Genomic DNA, 21,326 nt, shown 5'->3' with positions numbered 1-21,326 from the left:
GTTCAGACAGTGAGGATATTCAGGATGGAGATTGATAGAGGTTTTTTTTGGATATTAAGGGAACTGAGGAGTATGGAATTCCTGCAGGGAAGTTGTTGCTGAGGTAGATGATACGCCATGATCTTCTTGAATGTTGGAGCAGACACAAGGGGCTGAATGGCTTACCCGTGCTCCTGTTACATCGAAACTTTGGCCCACCTCATCCATGCTGACCGTGATGGCTATCTATGCTAATCGCATTTGCCCGTATCCCTGTAAACCCTCCCTATCCATGTACCTGTCAAAATGCCTCTGAAACATTGTAATTATATCTGCTGCCTCCACCACCACCTCTGGCAGCTCGTTCCAGATAATCACCGCCTTCTGTGTGGGGAAAAAAACTTGCCCGTCAAATCTCCTTTCTCCCCTCACCTTCAACCTGTGCCCTCTAGTTCTAGACTCCCTGCCTTGGGAAAAAGACTCTCTCTATCCTACCTATACCCCTCATAATTTTATAAACCTCACACTCCTACACTCCAGTGAGAATAATTGCAGCTGATCCAATTTCCCCTATGTGCTCATGACTAGGAAAGCGGGGTTCATGTAAGTGGAGTGCACTTTTAATCAGCAGGGTATTTACTTTGAAGACACTGGGCAGTCCCTTGCTGGGGTTTTCATGGTATAGCTGCTATATAGATTTCACTTGTTGCTTCCATTAACTGATGTGGTTGGGTATTGGTTTTTGCATTTCGTCAGGGAGGTGATGAGGACTAATGTAGAGCCAGTTCAAGGTTAAATCATCCATCAACAGTGCTACAGTGAACCCTCCTGCCTATCGTTGGTCCGTGTGGAGCAACGCTGTCAGGAGACATAGAACAGTACAGCACAGGAACAGGCCCTTTGGCCCACGATGTTGTTATGAACTGTTTAAGTCAATGACACCTTCTGCCTGCAAATGATCCATATCCCTCCATTCCCTGCACATTCGTGTGCCTGTCTAAGAATCAGAATCAAATTTGTTATCACTGACATATGACGTGAAGTTTGTTGTTTTGCGGTAGCAGTACAGTGCAAAGATATAAACATCTATAAATTACAAAATGAAATAGTGCATTATAAAAGAATAACGAGGTAGTGTTCATGGCTCGTTCAGAAATCTGATGGCGGAGGGGAAGAAGCTGTTCCTGAATCTTTGAGTTTGGGTCTTCAGGCTCCTGTACCTCCTCCCTGATGGTAGTAATGAGAAGAGGCTGTGTCCTGGATGGTGAGGGTCCTTGATGATGGATGCCGCCTTCTTGAGGCGCCGCCTTCTTGAGGCACCGCCTCTTGAAGATGTCCTCGATGGTGGGGATGGTTGTGCCCGTGATGGAGCTGGCTGAGTCTACAACCCTCTGCAGCCTCTTGTGATCCTGTGCATTGGAGCCTCCATACCAGGCAGTGACGCAACCAGTCAGGATGCTCTCCACCGTACATCTGTACAAATTTTGTAAGAGTCTTTGGTAACACACCGAATCTCCTCAAACTCCTAACGAAGTGGAGCTGCTGGCGTGCCTTCTTCGTGATTGCATCAATGTGTTGTTGCCTCTTCAGCACCTCTATCGTATCTGCCTCCATCACTACCACCCTTGTAGTTAATTCCAGGCACCCACCACTCTCTCTGTGAAAAGCTTGCCCCCTCTCACCTTAAATGCATGGCCTCTAGTAGTAGACATTACAACCCTGGGAGAAAGATACCGGCTTTCTACTCTATTTATGCTTCGCATAATTTCATAAACCTATCAGGTCCCCCCTCACCCTCCGCCACTCTGGAGAAAACAACCCAAGTTTGTCCAACCTCTCCTTATAGCACATTCCCTGTAATCCAGGCTGCATCCTGGAAAACCTCTTCTACACCCTCTCCAAAGCCTCCACATCCTTCCTATACGGGGTGACCAGAATTGAATGCAATACTCCATATGCAGTGTAACTAGAGTTTTATAAAGCTGCAACAAATTTCCTGACTCTTGAACTCAGTGCATTGACTAATAGAGGCAAGCATCCATACACCTCCTTTCCCACCCTATTAACTTGCGCGGCCACTTTCAGGGAGCTATGGACTTGGAACCCAAGATCCCTCTGCCATTAACTGTGTGCTTTCCCTTTATGTTTGATCTCCAAAAGTGCAACACCTCACACTTGGCTGGATTAAACTCCATCTGCCATTTCTCTGCCCATATCTGCAACTGATCTATATGCCACAGTATCCTTTGGCAACCTTCTACACTGTCCACAACAACACCAATCTTTCTGTCATCTGCAAACTTACTAACCCACCCGTCCACGTTTTCTTCCAAGTCATTTATACATATCACAACCAACAGAGGGATTGGCGTAGATCAGTTTGCGTCCTACGGTAAAGCCACTGGAGGGACTGAACCAATATAAGGACACCTGTTATTGAATGGAAATGACAATTCTTAGTGTTCAGTCAAATATTGAATTAAATCCCATGTTATCGCCTTGTCCCTTACTAGTACACTGCACTACAAATTAAATCTGGAAACCTCCAGGGGCAGTAGTTAATAAAAGGTATGAAATCAACAGATGATGAATTTTAGTGAAAATAGGGTTCGAAAACAATTTGGCCATCCCACATACCTGCTGACTTGAAGCAGGTCTACTTTTCATTTTCAGTAGAACGTAGAGGACTGTGCGTGCTGATTAGATAAATAATTTGATGCGAAGCAGAAGCAGTTATTTTATGCCTTGAACTTGTTTTTCAGGTTGTTACCCACACCTCGTTACTATCCTCTTCGACTGCACTGTGTTCGAGCGCTGATACTGCTCTCCGACTGCACCAGAACCTTTATCCCGGTGACACCTTTCCTGCTCGAGGTAAGCCTCAATCCTGATTCTGATTCATAAGTTATACAGCACAGAAACAGGCCCTTTGGCCCAACTGGTCCATGCCGACCAAGATTCCCATTCAAACCAGTCCCATTTGCTCACATTTGGCCCATATCCCACTAAACCTTTCCTATTCATGTACGTGTCCAAGTATCTGCTAAATGTTGTTACTGTACCTGCCTCAACCACTTCCTCTGGCAGCTCATTCCATCTACGCACCACCCTCTGTGTAGAAAAGTTGCCCCTCAGGTTCCTATTAAATCTTTCTGCTCTCACCTCAAACCTATGCCCTCTAGTTCTTGATTCCCCAACCCTGGGAAAAGGAGTTAGTTGAGTTAATTTGCCAAGGCTATTATATATTGGATGTCATTACCACCAGGGTGCCATTCAATGTGTCTTTCACCTAGTTGACCAGGTAACGGGCCGACAGCATTTGCAGAATGAATGATACTACATTTTCATGGGACTACATAGATATAGAACACAAACTGGCCATTTGGCCCAACCAGTCACTGCCAGCTTTTCTGCTCCATTCAAGCCTTCTCCATTGTTTACCTCTCCAAGTCGATCAGTGTGACCCTTTATGCCCTTCTCCCTCATTTGCTTGTTCCATCTCCCCTTAAACGTATCTGTCTTATTTGCTTTAGCATTCCCTGGACTTTGGATCATTTCTAAGTGTTCTCCATTTTCTGAACTGTCTCTGCACACTCTGTGCACTTACAGTTGAGGGAGGTGTACAGCAACGTCAAAGTTGAAGGAGGCAGTGATAGTCATAAGGGACTCAGACTGATACCATCACGATTCCCATTTCGTGGCCCTGCAGGTTAAAGAACATCAGATGTCCATTCAGGTACTTCGTAAATGCGGTGAGGGTGTCTCCCTCCACTACACTCTCAAGCTGTGAGTTTCAGACCCCACCCCCCAACATCCTGTGAATGAACAATAGATTGTACTCCGTAAGGAAAATCAAAAAAAAGGTGTAGATGTTGGAAATCTAATATAAAAACAGAAAATGCTGGAAATGCTCAGCAGGTCGAGCAGCATCTGTGGATAAAGAAACTTAACATTTCAGGTCTGGGACCATTTATCAGATTATAGGCAGCTCTGCTGAAATCCTTCAACCAATAATGAGAGGTGCTGTTATGGAGGTGTATAAAATCATGAGGGGCATATGTAGGGTGAATGGGCACAGTCTTATTTCCCAGGGTTGGGGAATCAAGAACTAGAGGGCATAGGTTTAAGGTGAGAGGGGAGAGATTTAATAGGAACCTGAGGGGCAACTTTTTCACCCAGAGGGTGGTTAGAATATGGAATGAGCTACCAGAGGAAGTGGTTGAGGCAGGTACATTAACAACATTTAAAAGGTACTTGGACAGGTACACGGATAGAAAAGGTTTAGAGGGATATGGGCCAAATGCGGGCAAATGGGACTAGCTTAGGTGGACATATTGGTCGGCGTGGACCAGTTGGGCTGAAGGGCCTGTTTCCGTGCTGTATGACTCTATAATAACTTTAAACCTGTGGTCCTGGTCATTGCCTTGTCTGCTGAGGGAACGGTACACCCTGTCTAAGCCACAATTAACTCTCTTCTCAGCTTTGTTTGTTCCAAAGCCAGCAACCTCAGTATGACTGTCAACCTCAATATTCTGCAGCCAGCGCTAATCACAGCAGTAAATGTGTTGCGATAGCAGAACAGGGTTCCGTCGTGGGAGGGGAAGTATGTGGACATTCGAAAGAAATTGAGTGGGTTTATTTATGTTTTCTCGTGAGATGTGGTGAGACTGCATTAATTGTTCAGCCTTGAGAAGCTGGTGGCAAACTGCAGTGTGTCGCAATGCTTTTGGTAACTGTTTATGCAGTACAGTTGCGTTGCAGCATGTTGTACCTCTGAGGTATTGGCTTCTGCTGCTCTCCAGAACTCTGTAGGGTTTGTAGTTTGCTGGCTTTTGTCCATGTCCCCTTGGCTGTGATTTAACTTGGACCAGTGCTGCAGATTAACCCAGCTCTACATCTGTGGCTTCATAAGGAGTGGGAGTGGGCCATTCGGCCCCTTGAACCTCTTCTGCATTCAATTAGATCACAGCCGAGTTGCTCCACTTTCCTGCCGCTTTCCTTAGAGATCCCAGATCTCTCCTCCTCGAACGTATCCAGTGATTCAGACTCTCCAGCTCTCTGACGAATAGATTTCCAAAAGTTTCCAGCCCTCTGAGAGAAGAAATTCTTTGGGTTTTTTTGCACTAATGTGCTTTTGCACAGTTTTTTTCACTGTATGGTATCATTTTATGTATAATGTATATTCTGTGTGTTGTCTGTGATGCTGCTGCAAGCAAGTTTTTCATTGTACCTGTACCTCACCGTACTTGTGCACATTACCACAAACTCGACTTGACTAATTTCCGTTTTAAACAAGTTTAAGTAACTTAATGGAATTTTCTGGAGATGGTATAGAGGATTGATGAAGACGTTGTGGACTTGTACAAGGTCTATGGTGATCTGCCACATAATAAACTTGGCAACAGAATAGAAGCCCCCAGGAACAAGAGGGGCAGCAACAGTGTGAGTTGTGCCGATAGATTGTTTTTGGAGACACAAGAGACTGCAGATGGAGCAACACACAAGATGCTGGAGGAACTCAGCGGGTCAGGCAGCATCTGTGGAGGGAAATGGACAATCGATGTTTCACCCGACATGTTGACTGTATATTTCCCTCCAGAGATGCTGCCTGACCCTCTGAGATTGTTTTCGGACTTTAAGGAAGGTGTAGGTTCTCGAGGGTAAGAACTTGGATATTGTTATCCGATATTTTTATATCTTCAACTTGATTGTACAGAGGACTGCTCTCAAGATTTGCAGATGATGCAAAATTGGGAAATGTGGTAAACTGAGGGTAGTGATAGCCTTTAAGTGGATATTGAACGAGTAGGTGGTCTGACGGTGGGTGAAATTTAACGGAAAAGGTTGAAGTGATGCATTTTGGTAGGAAGAATGAGGAAAGGCAAAACTTTTGTTATGACTGAGAAATAATTGTACTGCACAGTTTTGGACACATTTGGGGAACAATTTAGTTTGGAAACCCACCGCCCATAGTGACCTTTTCCTTCAGCTTACGGACTGTGATGAGGGGGGTGTTAGATGTAACTTTCACGCATGATCCCATCCTCAGCAGGCTGGTATCAAGTCTTCAGTGTTAGAGTTACCATCCACTGGCTGCTCATCAGACTCCCTGTCTCCCTGCCCCCTCTTTGATATTAAAAGTGGCATGGCTGGTATTTTCAAAGAGGTTGCCAACATTCCCCACCCCTCTCCTCCCAAGCCTCAGTCCTCCCCACCTTAAAACTTCCAACAACATTGTTTTGCTCCTTCATCCTCTGGATCTCCCAAACCCTCCACCCCCAATTCCCTTCCCCGCTCAGCACACACTCCCATGTTTGCTCTGCACTTGCCTTAAAAAGTAACTGATGTAACATAAGTCTAAAACACAGCAGGGATTTGATAGAGTGGGTAAGAGATGCAATTTCCTCTGATTGTCAAATCCAGAGCATGAGCCTAATAATCTTCCCGAATTTGGACTGAATCCAGTGACTGATAGAGGCGGTGTACTTTGGAAGTTTGCAAGACCTCTTGAGTCGAGGTCTGATATATAAGCTGAGACTGGGGTCCTTCAGGCAGAAGACATTAAGGGATACTCAAGATGAGAGGTTTCTGGACAATAAGGATTGTAGAACCATTCCCTTAGTCACATAGGATAATAACTGGAGGTCATGGGTTTAAAAAAATTTGGAAACGAGCTGGGGGAGAACTGAGAAATTCCTTGACATGGAAGGTTCTTGAGATCAGGAATACACTGCTAGAGAAAGTGGCAGAATCAATTTTCATTGGAAGTTAACTAGGGGTCTACATGAAGTGTTCTTGTTTACAGGGTTATTGGGAAAAGGTTCGAGTATGTTTGTAACTTGGGCCATTATCTCCAAGATCTATGCTTAACTGCATGTCAAGTACTAGAGGACATGCATTTAAGGTGAGAGGAGGAAAGTCTAAAGATTTGTGAAACAAGTTTTATTTTACGCAGAGAGCGGTGGGTGCCTGGAACAGGCTGCCAGAGATAGTGGTGGGAATAGATACGATAAAGGCGTTCAGGAGGCTGTTAGATAGACACGTGAATATGCAGGGAATGGAGGGACGAGGACCATGTGCAGGCAGAAGAGATTTAGTTTAATTTGGCATCGTGTTTAGCACAGACATCGTGGGCCGAAGGGCCTGTTCCTGTGCTGTACTGTGCAATGTTCGAACTGGTGTAAGTTTGCCATGAGAGCATCCAGGTGGAAGTCCATCCCTGACCACTTCTGGTAAATGCGCGGTGACTGGGTATAGTGCTCCACCTCTGACTTCCATGGAGCCAAATAACAGAAGCAGGGTTATGAGTGCATGTGCTACCTTATCGCATGTTAGTGCATGTGGTCACGCAGGGATTTCTCGTGTTCTGATCCCAAAAATACATCACCACTAATATTCTTGTTTCTTTCTCTTTGTTACTTTTTGTTGGTTTCAACCAGAGGGTCCAAGCCTTGGACTGTGCTTCCACCCATCGATGTTTCTCGTTCTGCGGGGCATGACTTTCAGTGACTGTGGGAACATCAGCGAGGGGGAGGGCGGGAAGTTCAGCGTCAAGCTAAGTGAGAAGGGAAGAAGCAAGCGTAAGGGAGCCGCTGCTGTTAACGCCAGCGGTCAGCTTTGCCTTCCATACGTGCTCCAGTAACCGGACACTGTTGACGACTGTGTTGTGCGGTTTCCTCGCTCTGTGCACTGCAAGAGCCCACATCCTGTGGGTCTGTGAGAGGCGGCAACATGCATTAGCGCCCCTCTCACTTAGACTTGCATTGCCTGACGCTTCCTTCCTTCCTCTGCTCAAGATGTTTGCCTGTTTAATTGGCAACAGTGTTGTGCATTATTTTCTTCGTCTCCTCGTGCCTTTTCGAGGTAACGTGTTTCCGTGTAACGCGGTGGGGTGCATACCGTACGGCTCAGACTAGCCGCCCTCTGCTTCCTCTTGACTTCCACAGCTCATACCACATCCGATGCGCTCAAGATTCTTTTTTTATTTTCAGTCCGCCCGTGGGTTGTGGACCCCGAAACCTTTATGTGTTTGTGATTGATTTTGTTTTTGATTTTAATCGCTGCATCCTGAGTTGTTTTAGTTGGTGCCTTTTAAAAATTTTCCAGTCCTCTCGAAACCCCGTTAACTCCTTCAGCGGATTTCCACTCTGAGCTTGAGCACGCCTTTCTGTGGGTTACTGGTTAGTTCGCCCGCTCTCGCTCTCTCTCTTTCTCACACTTCAAACCTGCATCTCCACCATCTGCTGAGGTCTCAGACCTTCCTGCTCTTTACCCTTTGCGAGCAATCCCAGATAAAGTTCTGGGATGGTGGTGGGAATTCCATAGTTACAGGCCAGACGGACCGCAGACCTGTACCTCCATCCAGTTAGATCGCGGCTGATCTTATACCAGGCGTTTTACTTTCCTGCCCAATTCCCACATCTCTCAGTGTACACAATCTTAATTTCAGCCAGTGCATGTACCCAACCAGAGCAATAAAAAACAGAAAATGCTGGAAAATCTCAGATGTGTCGCAGATGCGATAGTGGGGTTTAAGAGGTTATTACATAGACACATGAATATGGAGGGATTTGGATCATGTACAGGCAGAAGAGATATAGTTTAATTTGGCATCGTGTTCGGCACAGACATCGTGGGCTGAAGGGCCTGTTCCCGGGATGTACTGATCTATGTTCTTCTCAGCAGGTCAGGCAGTTTCAGTAGATAGAGGAATTGAGTTAACATTTCAGGTCAAATACCTTTCGTTATTTTTTAGTAGAGAGGAGGTCTCGTCAAAACCTACAAAATTCTTAAAGGGCTTGTTAGGCGAAGTGAGGGGAGTGTTTCCTCCTCTCCATTAGCACAGCCTGACTTGCTGGGCACGTTCCACTGCCCTGCATTTCACAGCTTTTACATTCCTCTTTCTCTCACTCTCTTAACTGATAAAATGAGGGCAGTTAAGAGACTGAGGAAGAGAGGAATGTAAATATCTGTTGTTTATTTTCTCTAACTACCCCCATTAACTCGTCGACTGGACGCCCTGCACCACTTATCTCCCTGGCAATCCTGGTCTCACTCTATCAGAGGTATTTCCTTTGTCCTATCCTTCCCTCCCTCACCTGTTCTGCAACTTGTGTTCTCCGCTTCCCAGTTCTGACCGAGGGTTTTCAACTTGAACCCCGAGCTGTTTCTCTCTCCACAGATGCTGCCTGACTTGCTGAGTCTCTTTCTATTTCTGAACTTCTAGCTTCTTCACCTGTGGATTGTAGGCTACAAGAATACTGTGTGTTCTTGCTATCACATGTTAGACTGTCAGTTCCTTTCCTGAGATGGCCAATGCATCCGCCACATCGCCTCTTCCCTCTTTTCAGCTTCTAGTTTCTCTTGACGTGACCCACTTCCCTCTTCACCTGACATCAGTGCTGCCCAAGCCATAAGCCACCTCCCACCCCACAGCTTCTGCTGTGCCCTGCAACTCGAGTGGTTACCTTTTTCTCTATTGTGGAGTTTAAAAAGAAGTTCTTATCTACCCACTTTGTTCGTCAAACAGCTCACTACCTGATCAAACAATGGTGCAAAAGTGCACGAGAAGGATGGTAGGTGGTGCTCGTGGTAATGGAGAGGATGTGCGTTGCTAACAGGCTGCTAATACTCTCCTCGTTCCAACCCACCAAAGTCAGAGTCCTTCCCGTTGATGGGCACAATAGTGTCCATTTACTCAATGGACAGTTATACGGGCAGGCACGGTAGTGTAGTGGTTAGTATAATGCTTTACAGTGCCAGCGACCCAGGTTCAATTCCGGCCGCTGTCTGTAAGGAGTTTGTACGTTCTCCCCGTGTCTGCGTGGGTTTCCTCCGGGTGCTCCGGTTTCCTCCCACATTCCAAAGACGTACGGGTTAGGAAGTTGTGGGCGCGCCATGTTGACGTCAGAAGTGTGGCGACACTTGCGGGGACTAGTAAGGAAATCTTATCTTATCGTGGAGATACAACATGGAAACAGGCCCTTTGGCCTAATTGTCCATGCTGACCAAGCTGCCAATCTAAGCTAATGTTTGGCCCACGTCCCTCTAAACCTTCCCTATCCATGTACTTGTCCCAATGTCTTTTAAATGTCATAATCGTACCCGCCTCTACCACTTCCTCTGGCAGCTCGTTCCAGATACCCACCACCCTCTGTGTGGAAAACTTGCCCCTTGGATCCCCTTTAAATCTTTCCCTCCTCTTCTGAATCCTATACCCCCTAGATTTAGACTCCCCTATCCTGGGAAGAAGACTCTGTCTATTCTATCTACTCCCCTCGTGATTTTATAAACCTCTATAAGGCCACCCCTCAGCCTCCGTCACTCCAGGGAAGACAGCCCCAGCCTGTCCAGTCTCTCCTCATAACTCAAGCAGAATGTAAAAGCAGGAACACTCCTGGTGCTGTGATGTGGCTGCCTCTGCTTTTAATGGTCACAATTAAGTCAGTGCCACAGAACAGGCAACACATCTCCACACTGATGCCTTTCCAGTGATGTAGCTCACTCCATTTCGGTCTGGAGAGGATGCAGAGATTTACCAGGATGCTGCCTGGATTAGAGGGCATGTGCTGTAAGGAGAGGTTGGACAAACTTGGGTTGTTTTCTCTGGTGCGGCGGAGGCTGAGGGGAGACCTGATAGAAGTTTATAAAATTATGAGAGGTGTAGATAGGGTAGACAGTCGGTATCTTTGTCCCCAGGGTCAAAATGTCTAATACCAGAGGGGATGCTATTAAGGTGAAAGGGGGTAAGTTCAAAGGAGATGTGTGGGGCAAGTTTTTTTTACACACAGAGTGGTGGGTGCCTGGAATGCACTGCCAGGGGTGGTGGGGAGACAAATACAGTAGAAGTGTTCAAGAGGCTCATTAGATAGGCAGATGGATGTGCAGAAAATAGAGGGATATGGACATTGTGTAGACAGAAGGGATTAGTTTAGTTGGGTACTAATTTAATTAGATTGGCACAACATCATGGGCCAAAGGGCCTGTTCCTGTGCTGTACCGTTCCATGTCAGTAACTCTCACTCCCAGTTGAGTGTCGGGTGTTGGGGCTGGCTGATGACGATTGCAGCTGGGAAGTGGGTTTTCACCAGTTACAGCCCAGTTTAAAACCTCCAGGTTTTTCTGCATTCAGAGTGATTAAATTAGGCTCTGGAATTTGTAATGGGAATAACACTGAGACCACCCCACAGCTATCAGTGGAGGCAGACCAACAGTGGCTTGGAGTCATGAGGTCTTACAACACAGAAAACAGGCCTTCAGCCCAACTGGTCCATGCCAGCCGAAATGCCCATTTGCCCACATTTGGCCCAAATCCCTCTAAACCTTTCCTATCCGTGTACCTGTCCAATTGTCTTTTAAATCTTGTTATTGTACCTGCCTCAACCATTATACTGACCTCCCTCTGGGTGAAAAGTTGTCACTCAGGTTCCTATTAAATCTTTCCCCTCTCACCTTAAACCTGTGCCCTCTAGTTCTTAATTCCCCAACCCTGGGAAAAAAAACCTATGCACATTCACTCAGTCTATGCCCCTCATGATTTTATACACCTCTGTAAGATCATCCCTCATTCACCTACACTCCAATGAAAAAAGTCCCAACCTGCTCAACCTCTCTCCATAACTCAGTCCCTTGACTCCTAGCAACATCCTCATAAATCCCCTCTGCACCCTTTCCAGCTTAATGGCATCTTTCCTATAGCAGGGTGACCAAAACTGAACACAGTATTCCAAACGTGGCCTCACCAACGTCTTGTTCAACTGCAACATAACATCCCAACTTCTGTACTCAGTGCCCTGACTGATAAAGGCCAGCATGGCAAAAGCCTCCTTCACCACACTGTCTACCTGCGACACCACTTTCAGGGAACCATGTACTTCTAGGTCCCTCTGTTCTGCAACTCTCCCCAGGACCCTACCGTGAAGGTCCTACCCTTATTTGTCTTCCCAAAATGCAACATCTCAGATTTATCCAAGTTAAAATCCATTTGCCATTCCTCGTCCCACTTACCCAGCTGATCAACCTCTGTAAATCCCGATGAGCGTTTTCACTGTCAACGACACCACCAATTTTAGTGTCATCTACAAACTTACTAACAAACCTGGAGACTTGGAGATCTGGAGGAGGATTGACCCATGGACCATGGTAGAAGAGCAGCTAGTCCAGGTGGCTGGTGAGTGGGGCGGCTCGCCTTCAGTGAATGGTCCAGCCTATTAAATTCTTTCATGCATTTTGTTTTTGAGTAAAATCACAAAGAAACACCCAATATTAATCATTTGGTGTGCTTTTTTTACACCAACACAATGTCACATTGTCTTTTGAGAACAGAGTCCCTTCCAATTTTCTGACTGTTCATGTATTTTACAATGGAAATAATGAACCATATCTGGAAGAGAAGCCAACATCTGTATGCTTAGTACATGATTTAAAACAAAGTTCATTCATTCGTGCAATATGGGCATCACTGGTAGGACCAGCATTTACTGCCCGTCCCTCAATGCCCTTGGAAAGATGTTGGTTAGTATTCATTTTAATACATTGTGAAGGGGACACAAGAATATCACTAAGTCTGTGGGAAAAGATCTGGCAAATGGAGAATAAGATAAGATTTCTTTATTAGTCACGTACATCGAAACACACAGTGAAATGCATCTTTTGCATAGAGTGTTCTGGGGGCAGCCCGCAAGTGTCGCCAAGCTTCCGGCGCCAACATAGCATGCCCACAACTTCCTAACCCGTACGTCTCTGGAATGTGGGAGGAAACCGGAGCACCCGGAGGAAACCCACGCAGACACGGGGAGAACATACAAACTTCTTACAGACAGCGGCTGGAATTGAACCCGGGTCGCTGGCGCTGTAATAGCGTTACGCTAACCGGTACACTGCCGTGCCTGGGAAGTGTGTAATTATGACACAAGTGACTGCAGATGCTGGAATCTGGAGCAACAAACAATCTGCTGGAGGAACTCGGTGGGTTGAGAAGCATCTGGGAGGAAAGGAACTGTCGACGTTTTGGGTTGAAACCCTGTATCCGGGCTGAGAGTGGAGGGGAGAGATGGCCGGTACAGAGAGGGGAAGGGGAGCAGTGAGACAGGAGTCCGAGGTGATTGGTGGACTGAGGAGGGGTGTAAGATGACAGGCAGGTTGTGCCGGGTAGGGGAGGTGAGGGGGCTGAAGTTGGAAGACCGTGGCAGGTGGGTGATAGATGGGGGGAGGTAGAGAGAGAAGAAAAGGGAAACTAAAGGTGGGGGTGGGGCGGGGAGGGCTAAGATAGGAGATGGCTGCTGGAGGGAGATAAGCAGGGCACGAAAGGACCACCAGTGCTGGACTCTGGTAAGTAAAGGAGGTGAGAATGGGAAACCATTAGGGGAGAGGCGGACGGTAGGTGGAACCAGATTGAGCGAGGGTAGAACTTGGGTGTGAAGTGGGTGGATGGAACCGGGGGGGGGGGGAGGTGAAGGGGGCTTGTGGGGGGCGGGTAGTGTGGTGGATGTGGGAAAGGGGATGAAAATAGGAGCATGTAATTGTCTATGTTGGCAGGAGAAGTATAAAGGAAGCACATTATCTAAATGGTGAGAGATTGCAGAGCTCTGAGACGCAGAGTTATCCTGAAGCTTGATCTGCAAATCAAGTATGTGGGTACAGCAAGTAATTAGTAAAGCTAACAGAATGTTATCGTTTATTGTGGGATGCAATTGAATACAAGAATACAGAGTTAGGCTTTATTTATACAGGCCCTTGGTGACAACATAGCTGGGGTGCTTTGTACGGTGTTGGTTACTTTCCCTATGGAAGGATGTTAGTGCATTGGAAGTGGTTCAGAGAGGTTTTACCGCACAAGTACCTGGAATGGCTTGATTGTGTTTGAGGAGAGTTTGGATAGTCACAGATTGTATCCACTGGAGATTGGAAGTGTGAGTGGGACTCGACCAAACCATAACCTGGTGGATGTGGAGAGGATGTTTCCTGTTGTGAGAGAATCTAAAATGAAGAGTTAGACCATAAGATATAGGAGCAGAATTAGGCCATTCAGCCCATCTCTCAATCATGGGTGATGTTTTTTCAACCCCATTCTTCCCGTAACAACCCGCTCACCAATCAAGGAGCTATCAATCTCTGCCTTAAGTACCCCCAATGACTTGGCCTCTGTAGCAACGAATTCCACAGATTCACCACCCGCAGGCTGAAGAAATTCCTCCTCATTTCAGTTCTAAAAGGATGTCCTTTTATTCTGAGGCTGTGCCCTCAGATCCTAGACTCTCCTAATGTTATTTGTTTAAGAATAAGAGGTCACCCATTTAAGATAGATATGAGGTGAAATCTTCTCTTGCAGAGGTTTGGGAATCTTTAGAACTCTCTTCCTCAAAGGATAGGTTGAGTGAGCTAGGGCTTTTCTCTTTGGAGAGAAGGAGGATGAGAGGTGACTTGATAGAGGTGTACAAGATGATAAGAGGCATAGATCGAGTGGACAGTCAGAGACTTTTTTCCAGGGCGACAATGGCTAACACGAGGGGGCATAATTTTAAGGTGATTGGAGGCAGATATGATGGGAATATCAGGGGTAAGTTTTTTACACAGAGAGTGGTGGGTGCGTGGAACGCACTGTCAGCAGATGTTGTGGTGGCAGGTATATTAGGGACATTTAAGAGACTCTTAGAAAGCCACATGAATGATCGAGAAATGGGGAACTATGTGGGAGGGAAGGGTTATATAGATCTTAGAGCAGGATAAAATGTTGGCACAACATGTGGGTCGAAGGGCCTGTACTGTGCTGAAATGTTCTATGTTCTGAAGTGCCAAGGAAGCAGAATCCTTGAATATCTTTAAGGTAGAAATGGATAGATTCTTGGTGAGTCAACAGAGATGGGCAGGAACATGGAGATCAGCTGAGATCTAATTGAATGGCGAGTGTCCTACTCCTGCTCCTTATTCATATGTTCTTGAGCTACGACAGTCTTTCTGGTGCAACTTTACTTTAAATAGATCAGCACATCTGTTAAAATAAGACTGCAGGGTTTACTTGAACTTGTTAATATATGCATCTGATAGTGTTGCACAACACAATTTCATCTCTAAAGAAAAATGTCCTAATTCGCCTTGACAACACATCCCGCAAACAAATATTTTTTCTTTGCTTTTAAGTTGTGTGCTGAGAGTAACGGCGTCGTCTTTCCTTCCAGGTAAATTCAGTATGTCGCTGATCCAGCAATTTTCCCTCTCTGCTCTGTCCTCATTTATCACACTTTTTTAACACCTCCTCCACATAAAACAACTGCAGTTAACAAGCCTTCACCGAGCTCTATTGCCAACACTAACAGCACCTCATCATAAAAAGAGAAACTGCTGGAATACTCAGCAGGTCAGACGACATCTGTGGAGAGAGAAACAGAGTTAACATTTCAGATTAATGACTCTTCCTCTCTCCCATTCAAAAGCTCTAGGTCTCCACCCCCATCACAAACATTCCTTGTTCATTCCACTCATCCCTCTTATTACAACTTAAAACATGCTCGTTTCCTAACTTTTGCTAGTTCTAATGGAAGGTGATTGACTTGAAACGTTAACTCTGGTTCTGCCCCCACAGATGCTGCCTGAGCTGCTGAGTGTTTCCAGCATTTGCTGTTCTTATTTCCTCACTAATCTACACATTGCTTGCTGCCCTGCTGCCATTGGTTCTCTTCATGCTGTGTATAATTGGTCCCTGTGCAATGCCAAGGGGAAATGCACCCAGGTATAATTGATAGTTGGCCAAATAGCCAGCTCCTGCTTCTGTTTCTTATGTTGTTATGTTTTCATGTTTGCCCACTGAAATATCTGTGCAAGAAAATGGACCACTTCACCTTGGGTGCAAGTATTGGCATCAAATGCAGTTGAAGGAGCTTCCTCCTCTATCCTCTCATTGTGCACCAGCATCTGAAAGTGCCACTCATGGTACGGTTGTGACCTTTCTTTCTCACTTCCTAATTCAACCCTCCTGTGTCCTCTCCAACCGAAGCTGCCAGTCGGGGGCAGTCTCTTGCCAACGTTCTAGGGTAGGATAATGTCCTGGTTTCATACCGAACCAACAACCAGCGTCTTGGGTCATTGAACCAGAGGCATGAATTTGAATTCCACTGCAAGAGCTGGGGAATCTAAATTCAATAAATGAAATAAACCTGGAATTCTTTCTAAGAGAAGCGAGTCTCAGTTAGGGTAATCGTCAAGAATGTCACAAGAACACATCTATTTCTATAACGTCTTTCAGGGGAGGACATTTGCCACGTTTACCCCCCCCCCCCCCCCCGCCCTTGTATGTATGACTCAAAACCCACAATTGCCAAGCCTTAGCCCAGGGGAAGTTAGGAATAGACAGCAAACCAGGGCATTGCCCAGCAACAGCCACATCCTGTGAATGAATCAATGGGGGAAATTTCCCAAAGGAATCCGGTTTGAGACATGCAAATGCAGTGTATATTCTCTCCTTCTCTCCATGGCTGTGCAGAAAACTCAGCGTGATAAATGAGTGTCACTAGTTTCAACTGCTGGAAAGTTAACAGTTAAGTTTATTGTACATGCAATGGAAACTCTGTCTTTCAAAAAAAAATACACACGGTTTTGAATCACAAGGCTTTAGTAACTTGGAATGTATAAAGAGCTACCGATGATAATTCCTATTTGGATCGGACACCAAAGCATTGAGCTAGGATTGTACAAACTATTTAAAGCGCTTACTTTGATTTCAGGTCTTAAAATTTTGTTCTGTTACGGTTCTGTTGGGTGTCAGTGGGCAGCTGTCTTGCCTTTGAGTCAGAAAGCTGGCAGTTCAAGTCTGCTTCCAGTAACTTGAGTATAAAAATCTAGGCTGACACAGTACAGTGCAGTGTAGTGCTGAGGGAGTGCTGCACTGTTAGAAGTGCCATCGTATCAACACACCATTTAACTTAGGCTCGGTGGTTTGCCTAGAAAGTGTAAAATGGTCCACTATACTTTTAAGAAATGAGGGATATTTTCCCTTGAGTCCTGTACAGTGTTCTTTCCTCAGACAATATTCACTAAAACAGATCGTCAGGTAATTATCGCATTGTCATTGGTGGGAACTTGCTGCACACCAGTACCACCACTTCAAGAAGTTCACCATTGACTGCAAAGTACTCTGACCAGGAGAGAGGAGAAGATGTTCGCTAGTCTATGATACCTGGTCTCCATGACAAGACTACCTTATTTCTGTTAGATAGGAGCAGTGTTGACTTCCACATCTGAAGTCCTTCTCCTTTGCTTTGTGTGCTGGCTGAGAATTAGAAGTAGTTGTTCCGGGTTATGGTTGACAGATTACACTAAAGTATTTTGTATATTTGAATGTGGGTCCTACTGTAGCTGACAGAAGAGTGGGTCATTCTAGGCAAGTCCAGTAAATCTTCCATGTTAGATCTTGCTCTAATCTCCTCACTTTGAGGATATAGAACATAAAGCAGTACAGCACAGGAACAGGCCTTTCAGCCCACCATACCTGTGCCAACCATGATGCCAATCTAACTAATCCCATCTGCCTGCACATGGTCTGTATCCCTCCATTCCCTGCCTGTTCATGTGTCTGTCTATGTGCACTTTAAACGTTCCTATTGTATCTGCTTCCAGCACTTCCCCTGACAGCCCATTCTATCACCTACCACCCTCTGTGTAAAAAAAACTTGGCCGTGCACATCTCCTTTAAACGATCCCCTCTCATCTTAAAGCTATGCCCTCTGCTATTTTATAAGATAAGATTTCTTTATTAGTCACATGTACATCGAAAGACACAGTGAAATGCATCTTTTGCGTAGAGTGTTCTGGGGCGCAGCCTGCAAGTGTCGCCACACTTCCAGTGCCAACATAGCATGCCCACAACTTCCTAACTTTGTCTTTGGAATATGGTAGGAAACCGGAGCACCCGGAGGAGACCCACACAGACACAGGAAGAACGTACAAACTCCTTACAGACAGTGACTGGAATTGAACCTGGGTCGCTGGCGCTGTAATAACATTACGCTAACCACTACACTACCGTGCCTGCCCTGACATCAACAACCCTGGAAAAATGGCTCTGACTATCTACCCCATCTATGCCTCTCATAATTTTATAAACTTCTCTCAGATATCCCCTCAGCCTCTGCTGCTCCATAGAAAACAACCTAAGTTTGTCCAACCTCTCCTTATAGCACATGCCCTCAAATTCAAGCAGCATCCTGGTGAACCTCTTCTGCACCCTCTCCAAAGCCTCCACATCCTTCCTGTAATGGGGCGACCAGAATTGAATTCAATACTCCAGATGTGGCCTAACCGGAGTTTTATAAAGCTGCAGCATAATTTCCTGATACTTGAACTCAGTGCCTCGACTAATAAAGGCAAGCATGCCGAATGCCTTCTTTATCACCTTATCAACCTGTGCAGCCTGTGCTTTTAGTTAAACTTTTCTGCAGTCATATTTCCTCCCCCACCCAGTTTCACTCTCGGAGATATCTGCTCCCCCAACCCTTCAGTTTAACGAGCTCTTTCACCTCCTTTCAGTTCTGATGAAGGGTCTTCGACTTGAAATGCTTCCCTTCCCACAGATCTGGCCTGACCTGTTGAGCATTTCCATTGTTTTTTTCTCAGACTTCCAGCATCTGAGTTTTTTTTGATTTTTCTGCATCCTCTATGGGATCTTCACACCCTCCCTCGAGTATGGTGACCAGGACGCTGTACTGTGGTTGTGACCTACCCATTGTTTTACAGTGGGCTGTGATGGAGAGAAGCCAGTACAAAGCTGAGGTCAAGTTCACCTCATTCCTGTTATCCCCTGCCAGCCATCAAACCTTCTGTTAAAAAAAGACGTGCATTTCATTAGCGCCCATTCCAACCCTTTCCAAAGTGCTTTGCAGCCATTCAAGTAGCTTTTAAAGAATGATTACTGTTGCAATGTGAGAAATGTGACAGCCAGTTTACACTCTGAACTTTCTACAAAGCGTAGATAATGCACATTTGGAATGGTGACTAATGGAGATAAATATTGGCTGGCTCATGGGGAAGCACACTCAAGCTTGTCTGGAAAATAGTTCTCACTGGATTTTTCACACACAGCAAGTCAAGTCAAGTCGAGTTTATTGTCATGTGCACAAGTACGGTGAGGTACAGGTACAAATGAAAAACTTGCTTGCAGCAACATCACAGGCACGTAGGTACAGACAACACACAGAATTTAAATTATACATAAATTATGTCTGCGTGGGTTTCCTCTGAGTGCTCCGGTTTCCTCCCACATTCCAAAGACGTACGGGTTAGGAACTGTAGGCGTGCTGTTTTGGCGGCGGAAAAGTGGTGACACTTGCAGGCTGCCCCCAGAACATTCTCAGTAATGCAAAAAGGACATATTTCACTGTGTGTTTCGATGTACATGTGACTAATAAATAAATATCATATATACCATACATTGGGGCAAAAAATAGACTGAGCAACAGCAAGACCTTAGTGCAAAAAGAAACAAAGACATAATCAGAGACAAGTCCACGGCAGTGCAAGAGGTGATCCGTAGTGTTCCTTTGCCGAGGTAGGGTTGTGCAGGTCGGTTCAAGAACCTGATGGTTGTAGGGAAGTAGCTGTTCCTGAACCTGGTGGTGTGGGACTTCAGGCTTCTGACGATAGCAATGGGAAGGGGGCATGGCCCAGATGGTGGGGATCCTTGATGATAGATGCCACCTTCTTGAGGCAGCGCCTCCTGTAGATGCTGCAGATGGAGCCTCTAATCATTGTTTCGCTGGAAACAGCACCTCCAACAGTGCAGCAGTCAGTCGGCAGTGTGTTGGAGTGCTGCCCAAGCATCTGGGGTGCTCAGTTTTCCATCGTAGGGAGCAAACCACCAACCTGACTCGGCAGTGAGAGAGAGCTGCCAATTAAGCAGAGCGTCAGGTCTTTTTGAGGTTGAGAATCCAGTCTGGATCCTGCTGCAGCTTTTCATTTTTCAAAAAGAAACAGTTCCCAACTTTCTCGCACCTTCTGCCTGAATATCTTCACAGGGTTGGAGAACAAAATGTCCTTAGGTAATAGGGAACTTGTAACTGAGCTTGCTGGAGTACATAGCAGCAGTCATCTGGGAGTTGTGATGTTGAGCCATAATAAGGGTAGTGGTGGCTTATCAACTGAGCCACCAGCTAACCTAACAGAGCACTGGTGTGGAGATGACTTGAGGCTTCTTTCACTGGCTGGGAGAAATGACATGGTGTGAGAGAGTTTGGTTTTCATTAATTTCCAATGCACACATCTCCAGATAAAAGTGTCACTTGATTCCAGTAGCGTGCTTTGGGGGGTCCAAGGTCCTGTTTCATTACTGGCACTTGCATGACCTTTGTGTCGTCAGTGGTGTGGACATCTTGGGCATTAAATGCAAAGATTATAGTTGATGCTAATAGACCTTTGAGGCTACACGGAGTTATGAATAAGGCAACAATTCTGCCGGCTTTAGAAGCGCAGAAAATCCTGAAGATAAATATTTCAATGAAGCTTGCAGTGTGCTGAACTGGCGCAGATCCCAACCCCACTCTCCATAAGGTGATGTGCTTTGTAAAACTGAGGCAATTGGTTTCAGAAGCAGTTTGCTAGAGGATGTGCTAATAATTTATGACTTTGCACATTTGGTATTCAGTGTGAGAAGGAACAAATGACAGTGGGGGGTATCAGTAACAGGACCAGATTGATTGAGGTGCACTACATGGCTTTAAGGTCCAAGCAAGTTGTTGCTCTGGATAGAATTTTATCAGGTAACTAACTGGAAAACCAGCTTACATTTTGCTCTTAAGTATAAACAAGAGCTCTGTCTGTGTGTCATTTTCTAGGGCACATAAGTTACTGACAGATAGAATAGAATCAGAGGAATTTAAAAGGAAGAAGAAAGGTGCCTTTGGCCCACTACAGGCTTGCTGGCCAAGGATGAGCTGTCAAGTCCGATCCCAGTTCCCACCCCTCGGTCTATAGCAGTGGCCATTCAGCTACTTCAAATGGGTATTATTGACCTCACTGCCCTTTCAGACAGTGAGTCTGAGACCCCTACTTTCTCCTTAACCCCTTTCTAAACCTTCAACCAATAACTGTAAGACTGTGGCCCACTGGTTATTGATCCCTCAGGAAAATGTCTGGATTGGACAAGATCCCAGAATTGGAGGAGCACAGTGGTCTGAGAGGAATTTGCAGTGGATAAGGGCACAGAGACGAGGGAGCAACAGAATGGACAGACTTGGAAATATGTTCGCGTAGGTTAAAATCAAGAGGTGCTGGACCACGAAATACTGGGCTTAGTGAAGTAGACTTAGCAAGAGATAAGTTACTGACAACAGAACATTGGATGAGCTCAGGTTTAAGGAGCA

At 45.7% G+C, this 21,326-nt stretch overlaps 1 protein-coding gene across 1 annotated transcript in view; it reads left to right on the top strand.

Annotated features, from left to right (window-relative positions):
- noc2l (NOC2-like nucleolar associated transcriptional repressor) overlaps positions 1-21,326 on the top strand; it is a 171,605-nt gene that overhangs the window by 78,426 nt on the left and 71,853 nt on the right. Inside the window, 1 exon segment of the mRNA XM_052039204.1 lies at positions 2,742-2,853. Within this exon segment, the coding sequence (XP_051895164.1) occupies positions 2,742-2,853 (112 nt within the window).

Source organism: Pristis pectinata, chromosome 26, assembly GCF_009764475.1.
Source record: "Pristis pectinata isolate sPriPec2 chromosome 26, sPriPec2.1.pri, whole genome shotgun sequence".
NCBI classification, from domain to species: domain Eukaryota; kingdom Metazoa; phylum Chordata; class Chondrichthyes; order Rhinopristiformes; family Pristidae; genus Pristis; species Pristis pectinata.
The sequence above is the reverse complement of the archived record's forward strand: the minus strand, read 5'-3'. Positions and strand labels throughout refer to the sequence as shown.